This window comes from Coregonus lavaretus (genome assembly GCF_964263955.1).
Source record: "Coregonus lavaretus genome assembly, chromosome: 11".
Taxonomy (NCBI): domain Eukaryota; kingdom Metazoa; phylum Chordata; class Actinopteri; order Salmoniformes; family Salmonidae; genus Coregonus; species Coregonus lavaretus.
The window spans coordinates 18,489,300-18,505,275 of NC_139998.1; the positions used below are offsets into that span (position 1 = coordinate 18,489,300).

The 15,976-nt window shown below is 45.9% G+C and overlaps 1 protein-coding gene across 1 annotated transcript in view; it reads right to left on the bottom strand.

Annotated features, from left to right (window-relative positions):
- Positions 1–15,976, bottom strand: part of LOC311137028 (neural-cadherin-like) — a gene marked incomplete at both ends in the record, with an annotated part of 125,241 nt that overhangs the window by 50,937 nt on the left and 58,328 nt on the right. Inside the window, 5 exons of the mRNA XM_084171345.1 lie at positions 3,200–3,477; positions 9,514–9,740; positions 11,009–11,193; positions 11,950–12,043; positions 12,958–14,566. Coding sequence (XP_084027471.1) covers positions 3,200–3,477; positions 9,514–9,740; positions 11,009–11,193; positions 11,950–12,043; positions 12,958–14,566 — 2,393 coding nt within the window. The remainder of the gene's footprint in view (positions 1–3,199; positions 3,478–9,513; positions 9,741–11,008; positions 11,194–11,949; positions 12,044–12,957; positions 14,567–15,976) is intronic.

Here is a 15,976-nt window from a genome sequence, read left to right on the forward strand (position 1 = left end):
GTGTAAAGTGCCGTGCAACATGACTATCTTTATAAATGACAGGCAGGGCTTTCATCTACATACAGTAGCTATGTGTGCATTAGGCATGAAACACATCAAGTACATATTAAATGCTGCATTGAAAACATTACATAGGAACACAAGTCCCTCAATATTTCTATTCATTTTATTATCCTTATAACATTGTTTAGCCTGTGAGCCGAAACACAGATTTAGGGGCTGTAGAACTCCTCTAACTTACAACTGCTCAGCAGCATATCAGACCCCTTTGTTCGAGCATGATTAAGAACATGATTCATACTTTTCTAGGCACCCTACAGTATCACTGATTCTCAATATCTCCTTGTTTCAGTCCCATTACTCTGCTGTGCAGATTCCCTGGCATGGTGTAGTGTACACTCTGAGAAGAAAAAGGTACGGTTAGGGCACAGTATTTTTCCCTGGGGTACACAAAGTTCTAAATATACATAATGTACCTTCAGAAGTACACATTAGATCTCACATGATACTGTTTGGTACCTTTTAGGGGACATCTAGTATAATGGTACATTTTTGTACCCAATCATTGGAGATGTGGCTTAGTGTGGGCGTGGCATTCAGTTAGTTTTTTGGGGGCCACCCGTGAGTGGAAGTGTTGTACCAGTTAAAGTGGTCTATGGTTTTGTTAATTGATTAAAGCCCCTTTTGCTCTATTAAGGTACGAATTGCAAGGGTACAATTATGTACCTTTAACTAATGGTACAATGGACATAACTTGCAGGGTACCACTACAGTGACAAGCATTTGTACCCCTTTAAATACAGTGTGTGTGTGTGTGTGTGTGTGTGTGTGTGTGTGTGTGTGTGTGCATGCGTGTGTGCATGTGTGTTATGCAGGCAGAAGCACTCTGACTGATTTCTTTGTGATTACCTCTCCTTTCCCTTCCTTTGCCTTGATTACAGATTAGAGTGCTTCTATGGACCATTGCTAACACTGAATGAAGCACAAAATTAAGCGCATTTTCATGGAATGCCTCCACCTCTTCATGGCATGCCTCCACTTCTTGATGGAATACCTCCACTTTTTCATGGCATGCCTCCACCTCTTCATGGCATGCCTCCACTTCTTGATGGAATACCTCCACTTTTTCATGGCATGCCTCCACCTCTTCATGGCATGCCTCCACTTCTTCATGGCATGCCTCCACTTAATAATAATAATAATATGCCATTTAGCAGACGCTTTTATCCAAAGCGACTTACAGTCATGTGTGCATACATTTTTACGTATGGGTGGTCCCGGGGATCGAACCCACTACCCTGGCATTACAAGCGCCATGCTCTACCAATTGAGCTACAGAGGACCACTTCAGAGGACCACTTCTTCATGGCATGCCTCCACTTCTTTATGGCATGCCTCCACTTCTTCATGGCATGCCTCCACTTCTTCATGGCATGCCTCCACTTCTTCATGGCATGCCTCCACTTCTTCATGGCATGCCTCCACTTCTTCATGGCATGCCTCCACTTCTTCATGGCATGCCTCCACTTCTTCATGGCATGCCTCCACTTCTTCATGGCATGCCTCCACTTCCTCATGGCATGCCTCCACTAGTGCATCTGCATGTCTATGAGCCGTAAACTGTAATCAAAGAAATTACTTGATATAGAACACAATACACGCAGTGAGAAAAACAACACTTTCGATCCCAAACAGGGGAGAAGCAGAATATTCTCACACCCCTGCTGAAACGTGATATGAGACGAACTGGGCTTGGTAGATAATGTCACAGCCATCTATTTCCATGCGGCATCTCTGAGCATATGGCTCTGCTGTGCACTGTTAGGGTATGTTTCCTCTTTTCTCTCCGTCTCCAACTCTGTTTATTCTGCAGAGGGTCAACACGTAAGGAATACTGATCCATTCGGAGAGAGACAGGGGGATGGTTCTAGGAAAGAGTGTGTGTACACACACAGACAGATACGGAAGAGTGCACGCATGTTTGTGCTTAAGCAAACACACACATGGACGAAAGAACACACTACAGACAAACACACACAGGCATTCTCCATGTAACTCCAGAGAGCAATGCCAATCCAATCCAGACTCCAGAGCACAGGGCATGTTTCTTCCTCTGTTTCTTCCTTCTGACTGACACTATCTGATATGGCAATGTCTCAGACTGGCTATTAAGCTCTCTCTACATGGGATGGGCCCGAAATTGGATTTTTTACTCACATACTGAATACACATTGGGTTATATAGCAGCATCTATATTCTGACAAGGGCTAGGACTTTCTCTCACAAGACTGCAGACTGCAGCTGATGTGGCAGATAAAAAACACAGAATGCATGGCTGTGCCCCAAATGGCACCCTATGCCTTATGTAGAGCACTAATTTTGAATAGGGCCCATAGGGCTCTGGTCAAAAGTAGTGCACTATATAGGGAAAAGGTTGCCATTTGGGACACACCCCATGAGTGTAACCCTCATGTTCTAAGGTTTTAAGGTGGACGTGTTCTTCTGTGTGCGCATCTGTCTGGCTAACTTAACTTTACATGTTCATGTAAATGGTATTAAGTGGGTTTGTGAAAAGTTGTCAGCACTTACAAGAGAGGGGTGGGTAGTTATTGTTGTCATCTCACTGGCCTACATTTCTTAAATCCTACCATCAATCCTCATCATCAAATAAGCTCCTTGCTGTTTCCTCTGTGATACGCCCACATGGGGCAATTGTACTAGGTTTTTATTGATTTCTGAATACTGTATATGCTTAGCGTTCAAGTCTATAGCATATAATTAGGAGGTAAATATCATTGAACTATCTATTTTTTTAACCCTTCATTTATTGTCATTCTAGTCTGAAATAATATTTTCCCAGGTAGCTCTAATTTATTCAGATGAGTGTAATTTCTGATTATGATAGAATTTTCTCCGCATCACCATCTATATCTAGATCTCCTGATTATTTCTATCACCTTCTCTTAATTATCTCTCAATTGTCTCCTTGTGTAATAAATTAAATACAATAAAGACAGGATACAATCGTGATCAGTAGAGTTAAATTGGAAGAAAAATGTCAGAAATTGAGTAAAAAAAGGGAGGAATTATCTACACTATTACCCTATATGTTGTTTTCTGCTATGATGTGCCTTAACAAACACAACCCAGTTCACACCTCAGGTGAGGTGTGTTGCTGTGGTCCCTGCTCTCTGCCCACCTGTACCCACTGAGGGTGTCCATGCAGGTGCCTCCATTGAAGCAAGGGTTTGTGGGGTAGGAGGAACAGGCCTGGTGGACACGATCCCTGGCGGAGCAGCCACACACGGCTGAGGAAGTCACTGTCACAGACACCAGGGCCATGTTGCCAGCATCCACTAGGGTGGGCGTGTCACTGACGCTGAGGTGTGTGGAGCAACCTCCACCCGCCCTGCAGTCTGTGTACACACACTCATCCACCTGTACCTGGGACACATTCACCCGTAGCAGAGACTGCAGCTGAGGAAAGAGACAGAGCAAGAGACAGGGAGAGAAGGAAGGAAGGAGTGAGATGAGGCAGGCTGATAATATTTACATTCAAATAACCAAGGGTGCAAAATTGCAGATTTATTTTCAATAAATGACTGAGGTCTAAGAGAGACAGACAGAGAAAAGAGGGTAGGAGATAGTGAGTGAGGGATGGAGGGATGAAGCGGATGCTAAGATACAGGACTAAGCTAAAGGACTAGCTAAAACAGACTGGAGTATGTTCCGGGATTCATCAGATGGCATTGAGGAGTTTACCACATCAGTCACCGGCTTCATTAATAAGTGCATCGATGACGTCGTCCCCACAGTGACCGTACGTACATATCCCAACCAGAAGCCATGGATTACAGGCAACATCCACAATGAGCTAAAGGCTAGAGCTGCCGCTTTCAAGGAGCGGGACACTTATCTGGACGCTTACAAGAGATCCCACTACGCCCTCTGACGAACCATCAAACAGCCAAAGCGTCAATACAGGACTAAGATCAAATCCTACTACACCGGCTCTGACACTCGTCGGATGTGGCAGGGCTTACAAACGATCACAAATTACAAAGTGAAACCCAGCCGCGAGCTGCCCAGTTACGCAAGCCTACCAGACGAGCTAAATGCCTTCTATGCTCACTTCGAGGCTAGTAACACTGAACCATGCGTGAGAGCACCAGCTGTTCTGGAAGACTGTGTGATCATGCTCTCCGAAGCCGCTGTAAGACCTTTAAACAGATTAACATTCACAAGGCCGCAGGGCCAGAAGGATTACCAGGACGCTTACTCAGAACGCTGACCAGCTGGCAAGGGTCTTTGCTCTCCTTGACCCAGTCTGTAATACCTACATGTTTCAAGCAGACCACAATAGTCCCTGTGCACAAGAACACCAAGGTAACCTGTCTAAATGACTATTGCTCACATCTATAGCCATGAAATGCTTTGAAAGGCGGGTCAAGCCTCACATCAACACCATCATCCCAGACACCCTGGACCCACTCCAATTTGCCCACTGCCAAAACAGATCTACAGAAGACGCAATCTCTACTGCACTCCACACTGCCCTTTCCCACCTTGACAAAAGGAACACCTACGTGAGAATGCTGTTCATTGACTAAAGCTCAGCGTTCAACACCATAGTGCCCTCCAAGATCATCACTAAGCTCAGGACCCTGGGACTGAACATCTCCCTCTGCAACTGGATCCTGGACTTCCTGACAGGCCGCCCCCAGGTGATGAGGGTAGGCAACAACACATCCAGCACGCTGACCCTTGACACGGGGACCCTTTAGGGGTGCGTGCTTAGTCCCCTTCTGTACTCCCTGTTCACCCACGACTGTGTGGCCGCGCATGACTCCAACACCATCATAAAGTTTGCCGACAACACGACGGTGGTAGGCCTGATTACCGACGACGAGACAGCCTATAGGGAGGAGGATGCCAGGACAATAACCTCTCGCTCAACATCAGCAAGACAAAGGAGCTGATCGTGGACTACAAGAAACGGAAGGCCGAGCACGGCCTCATTCACACCGACAGCGCTGTAGTGGAGCAGGTTGAGAGCTTCAAGTTCCTCGGTGTCCACATCACTAAGGATATATCATGGTCCAAACACACCAACACAGTCGTGAAGAGGGCCCAACAATGCCTCTTCCCCCTCAGGAGGCTGAAAAGATTTCGCATGGGTCCTCAGATCCTCAAAAAGTTCTACAGCTGCACCATTGAGAGCATCTTGTCTTGCTGCATCCCCGCTTGGTATGGCAACTGCTTGGCATCCGACCGTAAGGCGCTGCAGAGGGTAGTGCGTACGGCCCAGTACATCACTAGGGCCGAGCTCCCTGCCATTCAGGAACTCTGTACCAGTCGGTGTCAGAGGAATGCCCTAAAAATTGTCAAAGACTCCAGTCACCCAAGTCATTGACTGTTCTCTCAGCTACTGCACGGCAAATGGTACTGGAGCACCAAGTTTGGGACCAAAATGCTCCTAGACAGCTTCTTCATTTTACTATTTTGCACCGGCTCTATGCACACTCACTGGACTCTACCCACACACTCACACATACTACACTGACACTCCAACACACACATACAGTGGGGAAAAAAAGTATTTAGTCAGCCACCAATTGTGCAAGTTCTCCCACTTAAAAAGATGAGAGAGGCCTGTAATTTTCATCATAGGTACACGTCAACTATGACAGACAAAATGAGAATTTTTTTTCCAGAAAATCACATTGTAGGATTTTTAATGAATTTATTTGCAAATTATGGTGGAAAATAAGTATTTGGTCAATAACAAAAAGTTTATCAATACTTTGTTATATACCCTTTGTTGGCAATGACACAGGTCAAACGTTTTCTGTAAGTCTTCACAAGGTTTTCACACACTGTTGCTGGTATTTTGGCCCATTCCTCCATGCAGATCTCCTCTAGAGCAGTGATGTTTTGGGGCTGTCGCTGGGCAACACGGACTTTCAACTCCCTCCAAAGATTTTCTATGGGGTTGAGATCTGGAGACTGGCTAGGCCACTCCAGGACCTTGAAATGCTTCTTACGAAGCCACTCCTTCGTTGCCCGGGCGGTGTGTTTGGGATCATTGTCATGCTGAAAGACCCAGCCACGTTTCATCTTCAATGCCCTTGCTGATGGAAGGAGGTTTTCACTCAAAATCTCACGATACATGGCCCCATTCATTCTTTCCTTTACACAGATCAGTCGTCCTGGTCCCTTTGCAGAAAAACAGCCCCAAAGCATGATGTTTCCACCCCCATGCTTCATAGTAGGTATGGTGTTCTTTGGATGCAACTCAGCATTCTTTGTCCTCCAAACACGACGAGTTGAGTTTTTACCAAAAAGTTATATTTTGGTTTCATCTGACCATATGATATCATCCAAATGCACTCTAGCAAACTTCAGACGGGCCTGGACATGTACTGGCTTAAGCAGGGGGACACGTCTGGCACTGCAGGATTTGAGTCCCTGGCGGCGTAGTGTGTTACTGATGGTAGGCTTTGTTACTTTGGTCCCAGCTCTCTGCAGGTCATTCACTAGGTCCCCCCGTGTGGTTCTGGGATTTTTGCTCACCGTTCTTGTGATCATTTTGACCCCACGGGGTGAGATCTTGCGTGGAGCCCCAGATCGAGGGAGATTATCAGTGGTCTTGTATGTCTTCCATTTCCTAATAATTGCTCCCACAGTTGATTTCTTCAAACCAAGCTGCTTACCTATTGCAGATTCAGTCTTCCCAGCCTGGTGCAGGTCTACAATTTTGTTTCTGGTGTCCTTTGACAGCTCTTTGGTCTTGGCCATAGTGGAGTTTGGAGTGTGACTGTTTGAGGTTGTGGACAGGTGTCTTTTATACTGATAACAAGTTCAAACAGGTGCCATTAATACAGGTAACGAGTGGAGGACAGAGGAGCCTCTTAAAGAAGAAGTTACAGGTCTGTGAGAGCCAGAAATCTTGCTTGTTTGTAGGTGACCAAATACTTATTTTCCACCATAATTTGCAAATAAATTCATTAAAAATCCTACAATGTGATTTTCTGGATTTTTTTTTCTAATTTTGTCTGTCATAGTTGACGTGTATTTAAGATGAAAATTACAGGCCTCTCTCATCTTTTTAAGTGGGAGAACTTGCACAATTGGTGGCTGACTAAATACTTTTTTTCCCCCACTGTACATACTGTAGACTACATACGACTACACACACACTCACACACATATTGACGCCACACACACATACACACTCACACATAGACACACTTTCACACTCTTCTCATACGCTGCTGCTACTCTGTTTATTATTTATCCTGATTGCCTAGTCACCCATACCTACATGTACATATTACCTAATATTACCTCAATTACCTCAACTACCTTGTATTTTGACTTGTATATAGTCTCATAATTCTTTTTATTGTGTTACTGTTTCCCTTTGTGATTTTTAGCAAATTTGTCTTACTTTTTAACAGTTAACATTTTAGTCATTTAGCAGACGCTCTTATCCAGAGAAGATGACAAGTGCCTGGATTAGGACCTGCGCCGCTTCCTCTGGGAGGTAGGGTCGTACTCTACGGATGTTGTAGAGCAGTGGTATTCAAATTCGGGGAACTGCAGTGGGGTCGCCAAAATGTAAAAAATTTAATATATAAATCAGTGTACAGATTATTGCACTTTGGGAGGGGGACACCGTGGAGTTCTCAACTGTGATGGAGAGGTCATGGAGCGGCCAGACCTTCCCTGGGGAGGAAGAACAGCTCTGTCTTGTCGAGGTTGAGCTTGAGGTGGTGGGCCGAGATATCTGCTAAGCACGCAGAGATGCATGTCACCACCTGGGTGTCAGAAGGGGGTTGAGTGTCATCCGCATAGTAATGATATGAGAGACCATGTGAGGACCTGACGGAGCCTAGTGACATGATGTATAGAGAGAAGAGGAGATGGCCTAGAACCAAGCCCTGCGTGGTGAAGACAAAGATCCTCTCCACGTCGCCTGGTAAGAGCGAGCTGCCAGGTAGGATGCAATCCAAGAGTGTGCAGAGCCTGAGACGACCAGCCCTGAGAGGGTGGAGAGGAGAATCTGATGGATCACTGTGTCAAAGGAAGCGGATAGATCTAGGAGGATGTGAACAGAGGAGAGAGTCTCAGCTTTGGCTGTGCCGAGAGCCTCTGTGACACAGAGAAGAGCAGTCTAAGTTGATTGACCTGTCTTGAATCCTCACTGGCTAGGGTCAAGAATATCATTTTGAGAGAAATAGCGAGAGGGTTGGTCATAGACAGCACACTCAAGTGTTTTGGAAAGAAAAGGAAGAAGGGATACTGGTCTGTAGTTTTTTACATCCGAGTCGAATGTCGGTTTCTTGAGGAGGGGAGCAACTCAGGCCATTTTGAAGTCAGAGGGGACACAGCCAGTGGTCAGGGATGAGTTGATGAGAAGTGAGGAATGGGAGAAGGTCTCCAGAGAATGGAGGAGGGGATTGGGTTGAGCGGGCAGGTTGTTGGGCGGCAGGACCTCCACTAGTTGCAGGATTTCATCTGGAGAGAGAGGGTAGAAAGAGGTCAAGGCGTAGGGAAGTTATGTGTGAGTGGGACCCAATTGGCTGAGTGAATGAGGAGCGTATGTCGTCAACCTTCTTTTCAAAGTGGTTGACAAAGTCATCCGCAGAGAGGGAGGAGGGACGGGAGGGAGGGGAGGAGTAAGGATGGAGGAGAAGGTGGAAAATAGTTTCCTAGGTTTAGAAGCAAAAGCTTGACATTTAGAGTGATAGAAAGCGGCCTTAGCAGCGTATACAGAAGAAGAGAAGGTAGAGAGGAGAGAGTGAAAGGATGATAGGTCATCTAGACGTTTTCTTTGCTCAGCTGCCCGCAGCCCTGTTCTGTATGCTCACAATGAGTCACTCAGCCACGGAGCAGGAGGGGAGGGCCGAGCTGGCCAGGAGGAAAGGGGACAGTGTGAGTCATAGGATGCGGAAAGGGAGGAGAGTAGGGTCGAAGAGGCAGAATCAGGAGGGAGAAGGATTTAGCAGAAGGGAGAGATGATAGGATAGAAAAGGAGAGAGTAGTGGGAGAGAGCGAGCGAAGATTGTGACGGCGCATGACCATCTGGGTAAGGGCTGAGTGGTTAGGGTTGGAGTAGAGGGAGACAGAAAAGGAAACAAAGTAGTGATCAGAGACCTGGAGGGGGGTTGCAGTGACTCTGCATTGTTGGGAAAGGGCTCGTAAGTAAGCATTTCACGGTAAAAGTCTACACTTGTTGTATTTGGCGCATGTGACAAATAACATTTTATTTTATTTGATTTAAAAGATAGAGGCAAGGAGGTGGGGAGAGATAGAGAAAGAGTGAGGAAGCAGATATGAACATACAAGGGGGAGAGTTGGTGTGAACAACATTAATGAAAAAGATATGAATGCACACTGCACCTCTTGGCTGATAAAGAAATGATATTGAGAATGCCATGCTCCGCTATGCACCCTGAGATGTATGAGCTAAGATCCCTATCTTCAAGAAGGGAAAACTTTGAGGCGTACCTTCTTTCTATGTGCTGCCAGGTATCCATGTAGTTTCTCTGGGTGAAGGTAGCTGTCGCTGTGCACAGAGAAGCGCACGTCCAGCGTCTTCATTCCTACGTCTGTCAGGCTGAAGACGTTGATGGCGCCTGATCTGACGGACAGGTGTTCAGACAAGAAGCCCCTGAACATATCCTGTCGACTCGTCTTGTCCATCTGGGACTCAATAAACCCCCTGGCAGTGATGCCTGCAGAAGGAAGAAATACAAACAAACACACACACACAGAAGAAGAGAGAGAGACACATACACACGTACACGCACACAGACACACACCTCAGGCATTAAAAACTAGAGAACATTCACTATTCACTGGCAAGCGGAGTTGATCAAAGTATTCTCAGTCTTGGTTCTATTAGCAAATGGAATCTCCAACATTCCTCTCGATTGATATACGCTGACCTCACGTCGATTCACTCACCCACGAGGTGAAACTATTTTATTTACCATTATTATTCTATCTCCTATTTCAATTCAGAGAGCAGACACTGATTCCCCCTTAATTAATTTGACAACCTCATAATCATCCACTTAATGTCTGAGTTTATTCAATCATAATGACAATAACTTGGCAGTTATTGTCTTTCTCAAACCAAACACATTTATTGAAAGCTACACTCTATATCTCTCCAACAATGGAGCGAAAGAAAACAAATAAACAGATGCTTGGTGTGGGTGGAAAGTTGAGTGATAGAGAGCGAGAGAAAGGAAAACAAATGGAAAAAGTAACTCACGTCGACACGTTCAGACTCAGAGCTCGTATCAACATAAGCTTTGTTAGATAATCTTCTCCTATAGAGCATCCCTGCTGTGGAGTAACAGCAGCAGCAGTAGAAACAATGTAGTTGCTGAACTATGAGTGGGTCATGACTTGACTAGGGCCTGAAGCTTTTACTAATCACGTGGACTGACGAGAGAAACTTTTGGCCCAAAGTTTCTCCTGTCAAGTCACTTACTGTAGTCTTTAAAAAAACTAGTGGCCATAGGCTCTGTCTGAAAACCTCACTAGCTGTCAAATTCCTACTTCTTCTGTTCTTGTTTGCTGAATTCCTCTCCAAGCTCATTGGATGAGGAGGTCGAGAGGGAAACCTTGAGTCCTCTCCTCCAATGAGCTTTGAGAGGAATTGAGTAAACAATAAGGACAGAGGAAACAAGGATTTGACAGCTAGTAATCTTTTCAGACACAGCCCTTATCATGAGAGCCTTGTGTTTTGGTTAATCATGTCACATGATCTGAATTTTAACCATTATTTTAAGCCTTTTCCAGAAATGAGAATTACACCAAAAATGAAAGAAATTGTCTGAGGACCATATGACATAAAAAGAAAAGGGGACAGTTTGATGAAAACGCTTTAAGAAAGGTTAAACCAAAACATGACATGATTAACCAAAACACAAGGCCCTATCATAGACTGTAGAGTAGATTAGAATGACACTGTCACGCTGCTGTAGCCTACCTGTGAGACGCAGGGAGGCTGACAAATGGATTGCCTTGTCCTCCAGCTCCAGCACGTGAACTGTGACCCCCGACACCACGTCTGGCCACACCCCATCAGACACGCCCACTCTGAGATAGTAGCTGCCCACTAGGGTATTCTGTCTGATGGCCAGGTGACCTGTACTCTTGTCTAAGGTGAAATACCTGTTGGTGGGACAAAGATGTTGTGGAAAACTTGAATGACTGGGTAGTATTCATTAGGGCATGCAATGGAAAACATAAAAAAATGGAAATGAGTGTATATTATTGGACAAGGCCAAGTAGTCCCTCCTTGGGTAGTTGTGGGTTCGTTTCCCAAGGGGGGCCAGTATGAAAATGTATGCACTCACTAACTGTAAGTCGCTCTGGATAAGAGCGTCTGCTAAATTACAAAAATGTAAAATGTAAAATGTAAGCTATATAAATAAAACAGGAATGTGTAAATTATGCAATTGGGATTTTTCTTTTGCTCCCTGACTGTGTTAGATGCTAAATTGCAAACAATCGTGGAGAAAACATTCTTGATCCTTTTCCCCCCACAATTCCACCAGTTAGTAGGATACAAATGCATCCTCTGATTGCTCTGAATATGATTGCAATGCTTAGCATAGTAGCAATCACTGTTGATTACAGTGATTCTATTCCTCCCCTGACATTTCTTCATCATGTAACACATGGGAAATGTTATTTAGGGGTCGAGGCCATCAGATCAGATGTACATGTTGAATAAGCACTTGTTGGCCAAGTATGAAATGGTGTAACGTTGATTTTACATGATATCCTCCATCCCTTCCATCTCTATTTGTATCCCTCATATATTAACTGTTTAACTGATTAACTGTTCTGTACATAGAGAGCTCCTATAACATGTTGTGTTCTTACTTATGACTCACTCTCATTATAGACAAACATAACACCTACTTCATTCCACTTGCGTCTAAGGTGTAGGTCTTGTTGTCCCAATCATCAGGATCAGGGGCATAGACCTTGCCCAGCGAAGTAGTCTGCATCCTTCCTGTACAACGCACACAAATACATTGATTTTGTCTGAAAACAACGGTTTCCAAACCAACGTGATAGGCTGTGGACATAAATCTCCTTCTCTCCCTCCATGTCGCTTATCTTTAGCCCTTTTCTTATTTGCTGTTCTGTGATTCTGCGGTTTCTGTTCCACCTATTCTGTTCATGAGTGTGAAGTCCCACTGTCTGGGCTGAATAGACTCCCAGTACTTGAGATGTGAGGAGCGCTGAGGGCTTAAGGAAGTCAGGGCTATCTCAGTAGGGATTATGTTATTATCGAGCCTCAGCGCCAGCGTACTGCAGCTGGGTAAACAATGGGAGCCTGTATGAATGTATGTGTCATGTTGCTGCAGTGTTTCACACAATTACTGAACTAAACTAAAACAGCCAGGTCCATGATCAGAATATTAATGGGCTTAACAATCCCCCCTGAGGAACACCACAGACCTCGTAATGTTCAGGTCAATATTAGGGCCAGATACAATTAGTAGAGTGGAGAGTGTGTGGGGGGTAGAATGTTCTTAAACCTGAAGGAAGGATTTGCAATGAAGAATCATGAAATGCTGAAAATAAATTGTAATATTAGCCGCAGGTGTTTCAATTACGCATTCAGACAACACAGAATAGGTACACATAAAGACAGAAAGAACATTTAATTATTTAGTCAACTCTTTGTCCGCATCCTCCCTGCTGTGATAACTTGGGTAGAATCCTGGGCCCATATTTACAAAGCATCTCAGAGTTGGATTGCTGATATAGGATCAGTTTTGCCTTTTAAATCACAATGAATAAAAGGGGGAATAAAAACCTGATCCTAAATCAGCACTACTCATAGACACTCCTACTCTTCATGAATACCAAAAGTTGACTAAAAGTTGTCTGACAGTTGTCTTAAAGTGAGGGACTCACCCCTCCGGCTGTGGACATAAATCTCCTTCTCTCCCTCCTGGTGGGCGTTGTCGTTCTGGTCGCCCACGGTGATGGTGAGTGTGTTGGTGACTGTCATTGGCGGACGACCGCTGTCCGTCAAGACCATGGGCAGGAGGAACTCCCTCTGTCGCTCGCGGTCGAAGCGGTGTAGCACCGTGAGCGTTGCCGTGCCGTTGCCATGGTCTTGCAGGTGGAAGTCAGGGGCGTAGAGGCGAGGGAGGGAGAGGGAGAAGGGAGGCCCGTTCTCGGGGGAGTCCCTGTCGATAACATGGAGCAGGGTGGAGGTCTGGTTGAGCCACACCACCTGTGGAGCAGGGCTGTTCTCCCAGAGGACAGGGTTGTAGGCCACCTCCAACTCTGGCCCATTGTCATTCACATCTAGCAGGCTCAGCTGGACTGTGGCACTACCCGTCAATGCTGGACTACCTCGGTCTGTCGCTAGGACAACCAGCTGGTACTCGGCCACGGTTTCTCTGTCCAGTGGGCGGGTCACGGTCAAGACACCGTTGCTGTCCACTGTGAAATGACCGTATGGGTCTGACTCTGGGGAGATGCTGTAGATTATTTCCCCATTCAGGTCAGAGTCTAAGTCGCTGGCCATCACCTGGGTGATGCTGGTTCCCACGGCAACATCCTCTGGAAGAGGGGCGAGGGGATAGGAGGTGTGGGCGAACACTGGGACGTGGTCATTCTCATCCACCACCTGGATGATGCAGTGGATGAGGCTGGAGAAGTCGGAGTCTTCCACACGAATGGTGAGGTTGAAGAGCTGCTCACCGGGCCTCTCGTAATCCAGCCTCTTCCTCAGCCTCAGAGTTCCAGACTGCTCTGCTTTGTGGCTCACCATGTAGAACCTCTCCCCCTGGTCCCCTGCCACCACACTGAAGCCCAGCAGGCCGTGAGGCCCTGAGTCTGAGTCCACAGCGTCCAGCTCCAGGACGGTTGAGTCTGGAGGGCTGCTCTCAAACACACGAGCCCCGCACCACTCGTCTTTGAACCGGGGGGTATGGTCGTTCAGGTCCATGATAATGATAGTGGCGGTAGCCGTGCCCATTATACCCCCTCCATCCTTGGCTTCAACCACCAGTTGGTGCCGCTCTGCCATCTCCCTGTCCAGCCCAGCAGTCGCCACTGAGATAGTGCCTGTACTGGCGTCAATGGTGAAGAAGTCGGCGGCGTCCGCGTCACGCGTGTTCTTGATGATACGGTAGGTGAGAATGGCGTTCTGACCCACCGCTGTGTCGTCAAGGTCCGTCGCCGTCATCTCCATGACGAAGGTACCTGGGGGCGAGTTCTCGGCCACGTTGCCGTGGCAGCCGTCGGGCACACAGGCGAAGGAAGGCGCGTTGTCATTGATGTCCCACACGTTGATGATGACATCAGTGAAGCCGGTGAGCCCCTCCCCTTCCTCGTCTGTGGCCAGGACCACAAAGCGCCACACTGCCCGCTCCTCGCGGTCCAGTGTCTTCTGGGCGTACATTTTCCCTGTGATCTCGTCGATCACAAACTTAGAATCCGATCCCTGACCATGAAGAGAGTAGCGCACGGCGACCTGGTCGGCATCCTTGTCTGGGTCTGTGGCTGTCACCTGGAAAGACACAAACAACTCATCAACATCTGTGTCTGTGTGTGTGTGTGGCTGTCTTTATAAGCATAAATCCCATCAATCTATCTTCTCAGCCATTGGTTATGTAGTAGAAAGTAGACTAGTTATGTACATGCATAACATACAGAAGCATGGATTTGATATTTATGCTTGATAAAGATTATCCTGGGTACCTGACTGTTTGTGCATTCAAAATGAACCCCTGCCTTGTCAAACAACAAAACAATAGCTGTGTTCGAATACTCATACTAGCCGCACTAACCATACTATTTGTGATGTAAATTGAGAATGTAGTATGCTTATTCGTCATAATTTGGATATAGTTAGTATGCCAAAAGTTCCCAGATGTCGTACTACATTCGCCAAAACACGATGTATACAAGCAGTGGACACTATTTCCGTGCTTTTAGGGCCCGATTCTTCCGAAAATGGGCGTGGCTTCACAACGTTTTCAGATTTGAAGAAAATGGCGGAAAATATGCAGCTGAAGTCCGACAAGAGCGGATACAAATTCATTGCTTTAACTAATTATGACAAATGTTAAGAAAATGTTGAGCAATGTAATGAAGTCGTGACTTTTCAAATAAGTTACACGTGATGTTGGCTGACAATTTGTTATTATCCTATCCTTATGAACCGCATAGCATATCATTATGGCAGTATGTACTGGTATGTTAGCTAGCTACCTAACGTTAGTTGACTACTAATACATCAAACTTGCCAGTATATTAACTATATGCTATCTAACTACCCAACGTTTATTGACTTGATTATTCACATCATTCTTAGCTTAGCTAAATGGAATAGTTATTGTGCGTTCTCAATGGACATTGTTAATTCGGGTGCGTTCGTAAATTCGATCTGGCAATCTACTCCTATTTCAGAGCACTCTCGTCGTAGTGTGCCAGAGCGCAGAATAATTTACGAACGCTCAACACCCGTTGAATATGGCCGGTGTCAGTAAACATTGGCAAAAAAACGTAATGAAATTGTTGCCAGCAGCACAGTTAGTCACCAACGCTCTGGATAACATGAAAACAGCCTAACCAGCTCTGCTTGGGCGAGTAAAATGGTCAGAGTGAGGTGTTCTCTCATTTGTGTCTGGATGTAGCTAGCAAGCTAGTCAACTTTAGCCAGTTAGCTTGGGTGCTTGACTGCCGTTGTGAGGTCAGAACGCTCAGATCAACCCTACTCCACGGCCAGAGCGTCCAGTGTACGCTTTGAATTTACGAACGGACAATCAGACAACGCTCTGAATTTACGAACACCCTGAGCACACTCTGAGTGCTCTCTGGCACTCCAGATTGAATTTACGAACACACCCGAAGTCGTAAAATGTCTAACTAGTAATTTGTTATGCTAACAAGCTAGCAAGAGGTTACATAGCAACAG